This window comes from Pan troglodytes, chromosome 1, assembly GCF_028858775.2.
Source record: "Pan troglodytes isolate AG18354 chromosome 1, NHGRI_mPanTro3-v2.0_pri, whole genome shotgun sequence".
In the NCBI taxonomy this organism is placed as follows: Eukaryota; Metazoa; Chordata; class Mammalia; order Primates; family Hominidae; genus Pan; species Pan troglodytes.
The window spans coordinates 139,810,585-139,823,788 of record NC_072398.2 but is presented as its reverse complement, the minus strand read 5'-3'; the positions used below and the strand labels follow the sequence as shown (position 1 = coordinate 139,823,788).

General features: G+C 34.5%; 1 protein-coding gene across 10 annotated transcripts in view; it reads right to left on the bottom strand.

Annotated features, from left to right (window-relative positions):
- Nucleotides 1–13,204, bottom strand: part of HFM1 (helicase for meiosis 1) — a 134,398-nt gene that overhangs the window by 77,738 nt on the left and 43,456 nt on the right. For all 10 annotated transcript variants that reach the window (XM_524618.9, XM_063799624.1, XM_063799622.1 and 7 more), the window contains 5 exons: nt 5,677–5,720; nt 5,472–5,573; nt 4,927–5,072; nt 3,969–4,063; nt 3,157–3,290 (listed from right to left, as the gene is read on the bottom strand). In XM_524618.9, the coding sequence (XP_524618.5) occupies nt 3,157–3,290; nt 3,969–4,063; nt 4,927–5,072; nt 5,472–5,573; nt 5,677–5,720 (521 nt within the window). The remainder of the gene's footprint in view (nt 1–3,156; nt 3,291–3,968; nt 4,064–4,926; nt 5,073–5,471; nt 5,574–5,676; nt 5,721–13,204) is intronic.

Here is a 13,204-nt window from a genome sequence, read left to right as displayed (position 1 = left end):
AAAATCTCAGCTGATTGAGTTCAAACAAGGCTTAAATATCCATAGAAACAATGAACAGGAATATCATATTTTAACAAGAATGGTATGGAATAAATTTCCAAATGTTTTATACATAGCAAATATCTATCAAGTGATTAATATCTTCTAATGAACTTTCATTATAACATGAATGTTCCTAGGAAAATATGTTTGGTAATAACAAGCATTTTGTGCTATTCACTAAAGCTGAACACATACCCTTTAACACAATAATTTCACTCCTAGGCACATACCCACAGATATACATATACATGTGTATCAAAAGATATACATATAACAATGTTCACAGCAGCATTATTTAAAATTAATAATTTCCTTTCATCAAAAGATTTATATTCATATAAACGGAATCTTTTCAAGAATAGATAAAGCTAGCCTATGGTATGTAAGTCAGAATAGCATTGACTTCTGGGGGCAAATACTGACAGAAAAGGAGCATGAGGGAACATCTAGAAAATGTTCTATATCTTAATCTGGGCTGTGGTTACATGTGTGTATATGTGTGTATAAACACATATATAAAACTTCATTGACCTCTACACCTCATATTTGTGCAGTTTACTATAAGTGATATCTCAATACAAAAAAGTAACTACAGAAAATAAAGTAACTATGAAAAGGAAGAAATGAAAATTAAAACACGAAAAGATACCAATATTCATACATAATATTGATAAAAATACACAAGCATACACCCTGAAGGAAAGGCTGGAGAAACAAAATATGGCACTTTTGAACACTGCTGGTAGATATATGAGCTACTAAGGTACCAATTTAGCCACAGGTATCAAATTTATAAATGCATATATCCTTTGACACAGGAATTTCATTTCTAGAGATTTATCATATGGATAGATTCATACATGTAAAAAATGAAGGGTTTTTTTTGCTGCATTGTTTGTAAGAGCAAACAATTAGAAAAAGTATAAATGTCCATCAATTGGGGATCATTTAAATAAGTGATACATAAGTAAATGGAATATTATTTAGCTATTACAAAAAAAAGCTTCCAGCCAGGCATGGTGGCTCACAGCTATAATCATAGCACTTTGGGAGGGTGAAATCGGAGGATTGCTTGAGCCCACAAGTTCTAGACCAGCCTAGGCAGCATAGGGAAGCTCTGCCTCTACAATTTTTTTTTTCAAAAGTTAGCCAGGTATGCTGGCATGTGCCTGTAGTACCAGCTACTCTGGTGGCTGAGGTGAGAAGATCACTTGAGCCCAGAAGGTTGAAGCTGCAGTAAGCTGTGATCACACCATTGGACTTCAGCCTGGGCAAGACAGTGACAGCCTGTCTCAAAAAAGCTTCCAAGACATACTAAGAAAAAAAGGAATGTGCAGAAGACTAAAATAATGGAGGTTTAAAAAAATATGCCACAAGGCCAGGCATGGTGGCTCACACCTGTAATACCAGCACTTTGGGAGGCCAAGGCAGGTGGATCACCTGAGATCAGGAGTTTGAGACCAGCCTGGTCAACATGGTGAAGCGCCGTCTCTGCTAAAAATAGAAAAAATTAGCCAGGTGTGGTGGTGCGTGCCTGTAGTCTGAGCTACTCAGAAGGGTAAGGCAGAGAATTGCTTGAACCTGTGAGGTGGAGGTTGCAGTGAGCCAAGATTGTGCCACTGCACTCCAGTCTGGGCAACCAAGAGAGGCTATCTCAAAAAAAAAAAAAAATGCCCACAAATTCTTTGATATTCTGCCCTCTGAAAGATGAACTTAATCCCTCTCGCCTTCATGTGACCAGGACTCAGTGACTTGCTTCTAAAAAACAGAATAAAGCAGAAGTAATGATGTGTGACTTCAGAGACAAAGTTATAAAAAAGTACTGCTGCTTCTGATTTAGTCTGTCTCTGTCTCTGTCTCTCTCTCTCTTTCTCTCTCAGATCATTCATCCTGAGAAAAGTCAGCTGCCATGCTATGAGGAAAGATCCACCTGGCAAAAGACTGAGGCCTGCCAACAACTGTGAGAAACTGAGGCCTCTTACTTATAGCTCTGTGAGTGAGACAATTTAGAAGTGAATCTTCAAGACCCAGGAAAGCCTTCAGATGACTGCAGCCCTAGCTGACATATGTTGCAATCTGAAGAGAGCATCTGACCCACAGCCACCTAGCTAAGACACTCCCAGATTCCTAACCCACATAAGCTGTGTGAGATAATAAATTCTGGTTGTTTCTAGATGATTTGTTTCAGGGTAATTTGTTAAAAGGAATGGAAAACTAATACACTATGCCACGATTTGTGTTTAAAAGGTGCGAAACTAAAATTACATTTTCTTATTTACTTTTATATGCAAAAAATATTATACAAAAAAGATATACCAATGATTACAGAACTAGGGGAGGGAAAGGCGAGAGATAGGAATTGAACAACTGTGTGGGTGGGGATATACATGGAAGAATTTTAATTGTATATATTCCTTCACTTTATGATTTTTGAACTAAGTAAATGTATTACCTAGTTGAAATATAAGTTTTTAAGTGATATGAGTATTTATATAGATATTCTTTTAATATAGGCTTAAATTAATTACTCTTTGAGATCTGAAAGTTTTGAACCTCTGTACATTAGAATGATACTTCAACAAGTCAGGCTTTAATTTGGTATTTCAACAACCCCAAGTTGAATGAATGAGTGAAAAAACCCTCTGGAAGCCACATAACCAGATATGGGTTAGCTTTAGAAGCAAGATGAAAATTGTGGCAGCAACAGTAGTACTATGTACTTTCATTTCTTATAAACTGAAAAATAAACAGTCATAAACTCAGAAAAAGTGAGTAGCTGAACACTAAGTACAGAAAAAATTCAAAACTTTTTGTAACTTTAACTTATTTTCAATGATTTAGACATTTCTGTTATTTTTATTGGAGCTGAATTTTTTTCTACTAGATCTATTTTTAATGGTGTTGATTTCAAACCTTGTTGAAACACTAGAAGTAAAACAGATAAAAATTTCTCAGCTTGTCTACTCTTGTCTCTAAATGTATTTGGGACTGTTGTTACCTTTTGTTTTGTTACCTATTAGTTTCTGTAATCTATCTGTCCTGTAACTTATTAGTATAAATACAGGCCTAGCTGGCTTGAAAAAATTACTACTTTTCCAAGTCAAAGTAACAAACCATAATGAGATGGATTTTTCAAGGCTCTGATATAAAGCAAAGTTGATCGTATCCATTCCAAAGCAATATTCACATCCGTGATGGTATGCAGTACTATCTCTGCATTTAAATGTTCAATAAGATGTCTGTGCAAACTAATGAAAAAAAAACTTTGCATTATGAATATGCAGTTCAATGCCATAACTCTTACTTTTTAACTTTAATAATATAGAATATACCCATTGCTACTTTACTAATTCATGAAATATAACTTAATTTCCAAAAACATAAAAGAAAACCTTAAAAAGTCAGTTCAACTTCTAAAAGGCTTCAGATATACCTCTCTACTCTATGGCTGTAGAAGACAGGTTATCGCTTTAACAAAAGTTGAAGCGTAAATTATAGCCTACTTTCTCCAAAAGAGAATACATTAAATACCTTACTAATAGGTTCCAGATTTCCTCTATTATTAAATTAAAATAAGAAGTGAAAATGATATTTCTCCTTTGTTACAAATTAGTAATTATAAATTTACATAATTTCATATATAAATTATAACATAATCATAATTACTAAGGCTTTATTACAAATTAGGGTTTGTTATAAACAAGAATACATGCTTGCCAAGAAATACCACTGAATAAAACTACTACCTTTTAAAAAAATTATTAAATTCCCTAAAATGACACAAACTTTCTAGTTAAATTGTTGAAAACTTTACAGAAAATTGCCTTAAAAAAATCTCCAAACCAAATTTCCCTTTGATATTTTAAAAGGAAATAAAATAAGCTATATTAGCATTAGTATCTTTTTGGAACTTTTTTTTATACTACCTGCTTTCTATAGTGTCTCTACAAGCTAACATCTGAATGTACTTGTCCCTTGTGCTTAATCGAGTCATGATAACTGCAGTAGCTGTAGTGTCAAACTGGGGAGAAAACAAACAGAAATTTAGTGAAGAAGAGCACATCTTGGTAGCAGTCCTCTTCAATAACTGAAGACTTCCATTTTATATTAAACAGTCTCCTTGTCTGAAATAATACTTCGAAAAGGCCTTAAAAATGCTCTCATTTTGTTAACCAAAAATTTAATTTAAAAGCCTTCCAAGAGTATAGCTGTAAATATCACTTTGGTTTCAATGTAACATAATTTTGGCAATGTTAAAATCAAAACAAACTTTGGTAACTGTATAAAAGTTGTAAGATTTGGTATAATTTACATATAATCTGATTTACTCTATTAAATTGTAGAACTGTACAACATAATATTTACAAATGTTTTGAAAATATAATCTTCCTGATGTTCCCATAATACCTATAAAAATGACTTATTCATGTATTTGTCAGAGTAGGGTATGTTTTGAAATGTATTTGGACTTTTGTCATAATTCCTGGGAACACTATTAGCATTTAGTGCTAGGACCTAGGGATGTTTCATGTTCTGTAATGTGACAGCCCTAAGCAAGGAAAACCTGTTCCATCCAAAATGCTAAGAGTACCCCCATTCAGAATTTAAAAAAAAAAAAAAAAGTCAAAATCAAAAAGACCTTTAACAGCATACCCATTCATAAACCCATCCCCTCATCAGCCAAGACAAGCTTAGACAGAATGAAGGAAGTATGTCCCAGTTGGTGAGGCTTGTCTTACTTTTATTCCTCCATTAAAGGTAAATTTTCTCTGCTATATTACTTTTAAGCCTGATACAATTATGACATGCTAATCAAAAAATACACAATTTTTTTTTGTTTTTATCATGTTTTTAAGTATAAAAAGCAAAGTAATTGTCACTTACTTGAGGTCGACCAGCTCTACCAATCATCTGTAGAATATCTGTTTCACTGTACTCTTCAAACAGTCCTCCAGCATAATGCATTGTAGATTTTATAACTACTAGGTGAGCAGGCAAATTTACTCCCATAGCTAAAGTACTGGTAGTAACTGCATCAGATTAAGACATAGTAATTTTGAGCCATTTAACTTTATTGCTTCAGGAACATTTTTTAATAAAAGACATTCTTATAAATGTAATAAAAACTCATAAATAAGAAATTTAGAAAAGAAAAAAGAGCATTACAATCTAAAATAGTAACACACCTTAAATCCAAAAACCTATTAAATTCTTGTTTTTCAAATTACACCATGTTCAACAATATGATAAAGAACTAAACACTACCAAAGAATTTACTGTAGCATCTACATGCATAGGTAACCACTTAATTTTATATTCTCAGAAGAAAAGCAGAAACAAGCAGAACACTTGCGCTTTTTCCTTTTTTCCTCTTAAAAATAATTTTCCAAAATATTTTATAGTATCCATGAGAAATATGTTTTACTTACAAAGAACTGGTAAATCTCCAACAGTAAAAGCTCCCTCAACTACTTTTCTATCTGACAGCTCCATACCAGCATGATGATAAGCAGCACCATCTTTTAAGATATCTGTATTAGAAATATATCAGCTGTTACTATTAATATTTCATCAATAATTGGCAGCTTTCATCTATATGTGAAAATGCTATTCAAAAATTATCTCTAAACCTACCTCTCAGTTTTGAATCTCTTACGGAATATGCATACTTCTGTAACCTATTTAAAAATACCATAAAATTATTGAGTTACTCCCAGTAACATTAGAGAACTCTGAAACAGTTTATTATTTTAAAACTTAGAGATATCAAAAAATTTTCACAATATCATTATCTGAAAACTATTTTAAGAAGTAGAAAATATCCAACTTTCATATTCGAAAGTCCCTAAACTTATGAGCTACAATATTAAAGCTCACTTTTAAACCAAGAATTTGGAAAACTCACTTTCCCCAAGAAAACAACATAATTGGTGATTAACAAGTCAGTATAAAAGTCTACTCTCATAATTTGCCTAAAAAAAATTATAAGAAGTAACCATTTCTAAAACTACTATATTACTAGTAAATAAGCCAAAAAAAAAAAAAAAAAAAAACGTGGAAATAAGCCATAGTGTTTCCAGTGCTCTGAGACATGGCATTTAAAAAAACTAGGTTAGGAGGAAGCAAGATGGTCAACTAGAGATGCCTAATGCTCATCTTCCCCACAAAAAAGAGCAAAACAATGAATAAACAACTAACTACATTTTGAACAGAATGACTAAAGGAAAGTGCCTCTCTATAAATTTGAAAGAGGTGATTATTCCACTAGTTGTGCAGACATCAATAGAGGGACACAGGAAACATGAAAAAAAAAAAAAACCAACAAAAAAAACAGGAAATACACCACCAACAAAGGAACGCAATAATTCTCCAGTAACTGATTCCAAAAAGCAGAAATTTGTAAACTGTCTGAAAAGGAGTTCAAAGTAATGATCCTAAGAAAACTCACTGAGATACAAGAGAATACAGATAGACAGGTCAATGAAATCAGGAAAACAATTCATTATCTGCATAAGAAAGTCATTCAAAAAGAACCAAACAGAAATCTTGGAGCTAAAGAATTAAATGAATGAAATCAAAAATAGAGAGCTTCAACAGCAAACCAAAACAAGCAGAAGAAAGAATCTGTGAAATGAAGTTAGGTTTCTGAAATAGCCTAGTCAGAGGGAAAAAAAAGAAAGAGAAAAGAACAAAAAAGAGTGAACAAAGCCTATAGGACTTATGGGACACCATTAAGCAAACAAGTATTCATATTATGGAGGTTCCAGAAGGAGAAGAATGAGGAAAAGGCATAGAAAGTTTATTTAACAAAATAATTGCTGAAAACTTCCCAAGTCTTGGGAGAGACATGGACATCCAGTTCCATGAATCTCAAAATCACCAAACATGTTCAAACCCAAAAAGGTCCTCACTGAGGCACATTATAACCAAAATGTCGAAAGTCAAAGACAAAGAGAGAATTTTAAAAGTAGCAAGAGAAAAGTGTCAAGTGATTTATAGGGGAATCTCCATTAGACTATCAGTGTTTCTCAGCAGAAACCTTGCAGGCCAGGAGAGCATGAGATGATACATTCAAAGTCCTGAAAGAAGACAATATTGCCAGTAAACAATACTATACAAAGCAAAGCTGTTCATCAGAAATGAGGAGAAATAAAGTCTCAGCTAGATAAATAAAAGCTGAAGAAATTCACCACTAGACCTGCCTTATAAGAAATGATTAAAGCAGTTCTTCTACCAGATACAAAAGAATGATAATTAGTATCATGAAAACATATGAAAGCATAAAACACACTGGTAGAGGTAAATACACAGTCAAATTCAGAATGTGCCACCACTGTAATGGTGGTGTGCAAATCTTTCAAATCTCTATTATGAAAGTGAAAAATCAAAATAGTCAAAAATACAGCTACAATGAGTTGTTAAGGAATACTGAATATAAAAAGATGTAAACTGTGTCAACAAACATAAATTGTGGGGGGAGGGCAAAAATGTAGAGTATTTGTATGTGACTGAAGTTCAGTTTAAAATAGTCTATTATAACTATAAGATATTTTACGTAAGCCTTGTGGTAACTGCAAAGCAAGAAGCTACAGAAGATACAGATGAGAAAGAGAAAGGAATCAAAGCTTAGCGCTACAGAAAAACAACAAATCACAAACTTATACAACAAGAGGAAGAAAGGAACAACTGATCTACCAAGCAACCAGAAAACAATTAAAATGGCAGGAGTAAGTCCTTATCTATCAATAATAACCCTGAAGGCAAATGAATTAAATTCTCCAATCAAGACATATAGTGTCTAAATTGATAGAAGAAAAAAAAAAACCAAGATCCAACTATATGCTGCCTACCAGAGATCCATCTTAGCTATAAGGACACCGGCTGAAAGTTAAGGGGTAAAAGAAAATATTCTACATAAATAGTAACCAAAAGAGAGCAGGGTGGCTATTCTTACATCAGTTAAAATGACTTTAAGTCAAAAACTGTTACAAGAGGCAAAGAAGGTCATAATTTAACGACAAAGGGGTCAATTCATCAAGAGCACATAAGAATTGTAAATATATAAGCACCCAACACTGAAGCATAAAATATATATAAAACATTATTGAAGGACATGAAGAGAGAAATAGACAGCAATACAATAATAGGAGGGGTCTTCAATATCCCACTTTCAATAATGATAGATTAACCAGACCGAAAGTTAACAAAGAAATACTGGACTTGAATTGTACTTTGAGTCAAATGGACCTAACAGACAAATATAGAACTTTGCATTCAATAGCAGCAGAATGTATATGCTTCTCTAGAGCATACGAAACATTCTACAGGACAGATCATACATTAAGCCACAAAACTAGATTTAACTATTTTTAATTAATCTAAATTCAAGATGATTGAAATCATATGTAGTATCATTTCTGACCACAACAATATGAAACTAGAAATCAATAACAGGAAAAATCTTGAAAAAAATCACAAGTATGTGGAAACTAAACAACATGCTCCTAAACAATCAATGGTCAAAGAAACCAAAAGGGAAATTAAAAAATATCTTGAGACAAGTAACAATGGAAAGACAACACACCAAAACCTATGAGATGCAGCAAAAGTGGTTCTAAGAGGAATTTTTTTTTTTTTTGAGACAGAGTTTCACTCTTGTTGCCTAGGCTGGAGTGCAATGGCACGATCTCGGCTCACTGCAACCTATGCCTCCCAGGTTCAAGTGATTCTCCTGCCTCAGCCTCCTGAGTAGCTGGGATTACAGGCATGTACCACCACGCCTGGCTAATTTTGTATTTTTAGTAGAGACATGGTTTCCCCATGTTGGTCAGGCTGGTCTTGAACTCAAGAGGAAATTTTATGCAATAAGTGCCTATATTAAAAAAAGAAGATACTAAATAGACAGCCTAACATTACACCTACAGGAGCTAGCAAAAGAACAAACTAAATGCAAAGTTAGCAGAAGAAAGGAAATAATAAAGATCAGAACAGAAATAAATCAAATAGAGATCCACCAAAAAACATAGAAAATGATCAATAAAACCAAGACTTGGTTCTTTGAAAAAATAAAATAAACAAATATCTAGCTAGACTAAGGAAAAAAAGAAGAAGAAACAAATAAAATAAAAAATGAAACTGGAGAAATCACCAACAGATGCCTCAGAAATTAAAGAGATCATAAGGGACTATTATGAACAATTATATAATAATACTAACAAATTGGATAACCTACAGGAAATGGACAAACTCCTAGAAAAATACAACCTGCTAAGTTTGAATCAGGAAGAAATAGAAAGCTTAAACAGACCAATAACACATAATGAGATTGAAGTAGTAATGAAGAATCTTCCAACAAGGAAAAGCCCAGAACCAGACAGCATCACAACTGAATTCTACCAAACATTCAAAGAAGAATTACCACCAATACTTCATAAACTATTCCAAAAAATACAGCTACAGGGAATACTTCTAAACATATTTTGTGAGGCTACTATCACATTGATACCTAGGCCACATAAAGACACCACAAGAAAACTATAGGCTAGTATCTCTGATGAATATTGATGCAAAAATCCTCAATAAAATATACGCAAACTGAATTCAACAACACATCAAAAAGGATTATACACCATGGCCAAGTGGATTTATTCCTGGCAAGCAAGGCTGGTTTAATACATGCCAATCAACCACTTTGATATATCACATTAACAGAATGAAAGATAAAAAACACAAGATCATCTCAATTGGTGCAGAAAAAGCATTTGACAGCAAGTTCAACATCCTTTCTTGATAAAATCTCTTAACACGCAGGCATATAAGGAAAACTTCTCAACTAACGTAACAAAGGCCATTTATGAAAAGCCCACAGTCAACATCATAATCAATGGGGAACAACTGAAAGCTTTTCCACTAAGATACAGTACAAGGCAGGGATGCCCACTCTCACTGCTTCTATTCAACATAGTACTGGAAGTACTAGCAAGAGCAATCAGATAAGAAAAAAATAAATAAAACGAATTCAAATTTGAAAGGAAGAAGTAAAACTATATTTGCAGACAACATTATCTTACATGTAAAAAAACCTCAAAGATTCATTAAAAAACTGTTAGAACTAATAATTCAGTAAAGTTGCAGGATTCAAAATCCATATACAGAGATTAGTAGCATTTTTAAACAAAAATAATAATTTAACTGAAAAAGAAATCTAGAAAACAATCCCAGTTATGACAGCATAAAAAAATAAAATGCTTAGGAATAAGTTTAATTAAGGAGGTAAAAGATCTGTACACTGAAAGCTATCAAACAATGGTGACAGAAATCCAAGACAAAAATAAATGGAAAGATATCCTGTGTTGATGGATTGAAAGAATTAATATTGTTAAAATGTCCATACTACCCAAAGAAGTACAGATTCAATACAATCCCTATCAAAATTCCAATGGCATCCTTCACAGAAATAGAAGAAAAAATCATAAAATTAACTTTGGGATGCCGAGATGGGTGGATCACAAGGTCAGGAGATCAAGACTATCCTGGCTAACATGGTGAAATCCCATCTCTACTAAAAATACAAAAAAATTAGCCAGGTGTGGTGGCAGGCGCCTGTAGTCCCAGCTACTCTGGAGGCTGAGGCAAGAGAATGGTGTGAACCTGGGAGGCGGACCTTGCAGTGAGCCGAGATCGCGCCACTGCACTACAGCCTGGGCAACAGAGCAAGACTCCATCTCAAAAAAAAAAATTTTTTTTTCATAAAATTAGTATGGAATCACAATAAACCCTGGATAGCGACAGCAAAACTGAGAAGGAAAAGAAAGTTGGAGCTACACACTTTCTGATTTAAAATTATACTACAAAGCTGGACTAACCAAAACAATATAGTACTTGCATAAAAACAGAAACACAGACCAATGGAACAGAAGAGAGAGCCCAGAAATAAGTCCAAACATACGCAGTCAACTAATTTTCCATTAGGGCACCAAAAAAAATGGGGAAACAATAGTTTCTTCCATAAATGAGGCTGGAAAAACAATTTCCATATCCAAAAGAATAAAATTGCACGCTTATACCGTACACAAAAATCAACTCAAAAATTGACAAAAGATCTAAATGTAAGACCTGAAATCATAAAACTCCCAGAAGAGAACATAGGGCAAAGCACCTTGATATTGGCCTTGGCAATGCAGCACACCTGCTCTACCAAAAAAACAGTCAGACTGTTTCTTTGGGGGGGTCCCTGATCCTGTTCCACTGACTGGGTGAGACATCCCAACTGGGGTTTCCAGCCACCTCCTAAAGGTACATGCAGACTGGCAACAGGTCAGTACTCCCTGGGGATGGAGCTTCTAGAGGAAGTAGCTGGCTGTCATCTTTGCTGTTTCACAGTCTTCACTGGTGATATTTCCAGGTACAGGAGAAACTGAGGCAACTAGGGTTTGGAGCAGATCCCCAGCAAACTGCGGCAGCTCTACAGTAGAGTGGCCTGTTAAAAGCAAAACAAACAGAAAACACCACCACCAACAACAAAAAAGATCCCATAAAAACCTCTTTCAAAGGTCAGCAACATCAAACATCAAAGGTAGATAAGCCCACAAAGATGAGAAAGAGTCAACATAAAAACACTGAAAACTGAAAAAGCCATAGTGTCTCTTCTCCTAATGACTGTAACATTTCTCCAGCTAAGAACTGGGCTGGAGGCTGAGATGGCTGAATCGACAGAAGTAGGCTACAGAAGGTGGGTAATAACAAACTTCACTGAGCTAAAGGAGCATGTTATAACCTAATGCAAAAAAAGGTAAGAACCATGGTAAAACAGTACAGGAGCTGATAGCCAGAACAGCCAGTTTAGAGAGGAACATAACTGATCTGATGGAGCTGAGAAACACAACACAAGAACTTCACAATGCAATCGCAAGTATCAATAACAGAATAGACCAAATGAAGGAAAGAATCTCTGAGCTAGAAGATTATCTTTCTGAAATAAGACAGGCAGACAAGAATACAAAAAAAAAAAAAAAAGGAAGAAGAAGAATGAAAAGGAATGAACAAAACCTCCAAGAAATATGGGATTAAGTAAAGAAACCAAACTTACAACTGACTGGTACCTGAAAGAAACAGGGAGAACAAAACCACATTGGAAAACATACTTCAAGAGAACTTCCAGGAGAACTTCCCCAACCTAGCAAGACAGCCCAGCATTCAAATTCAGGAAATGCAGAGAACCCCAGGAAGATACTCCACATGAACACCAACCTGAAAAGACATAATCATCAGATTCTCCAACGTTGAAATGAAAGAGAAATGTTAAGGGCAGCCAGAGAGAAAGTCAGGTCACCTACAAAGGGAAACTCATCAAACTAACAGTGGATCTCTCAGCAGAAAACCTACAAGCCAGAAGAGACTGGGAGCCAATATTCAACATTCTTAAAGAAAAGAATTTCTGACCCAGAATTTCATATCTGGCCAAACTAAGCTTCATAAGCAAAGGAGAAATAAGGTTCTTTTCAGAGACAGCAAATGCTGAGGGAAGTCGCCAGGCCTGCCTTGCAAGAGTTCCTGAAGGAAGCACTAAATATGGAAAGGATAAACAAGTCTGCAAAATTACCAGCTAGCATCATGATGACAGGATCAAATTCACATATAACAATACCAATCTTAAATTGTAAATGGGCTAAATGCCCCAATTAAAAGGCACAGAATGGCAAGCTGGATAAAGAGCCAAGACCCACTGGTATGCAGTCTTCAAGAGACCCATCTCAGATGCAAAGACACACAGGCTCAAAATAAAGGGATGAAGGAAAACTTACCAAGCAAATGGAAAACAGAAAAAAGCAAGGGTTGCAATCCTAGTTTCTGACAAAATAGACTTTAAACCAACAAAGATCAAAAAAGACAAAGAAGGGCATTACATAATGGTAAAGGGATCAATGCAACAAGAAGAGCTAACTATCCTAAATATATATGCACCCAATACAGGAGCACCCAGATTCATAGAGCAAGTTCTTAGAGATCTATAAAGAGACTCAGACTCCCAGACAATAATACTGGAGACTTTAACAACCCATTGACAATATTAGACAGATCACTGAGACAGAAAATTAACAAAGATATTCAGGACCTGAAATCAGCTCTGGATCAAGTGGACCTGACAGATAGCTACAGAACT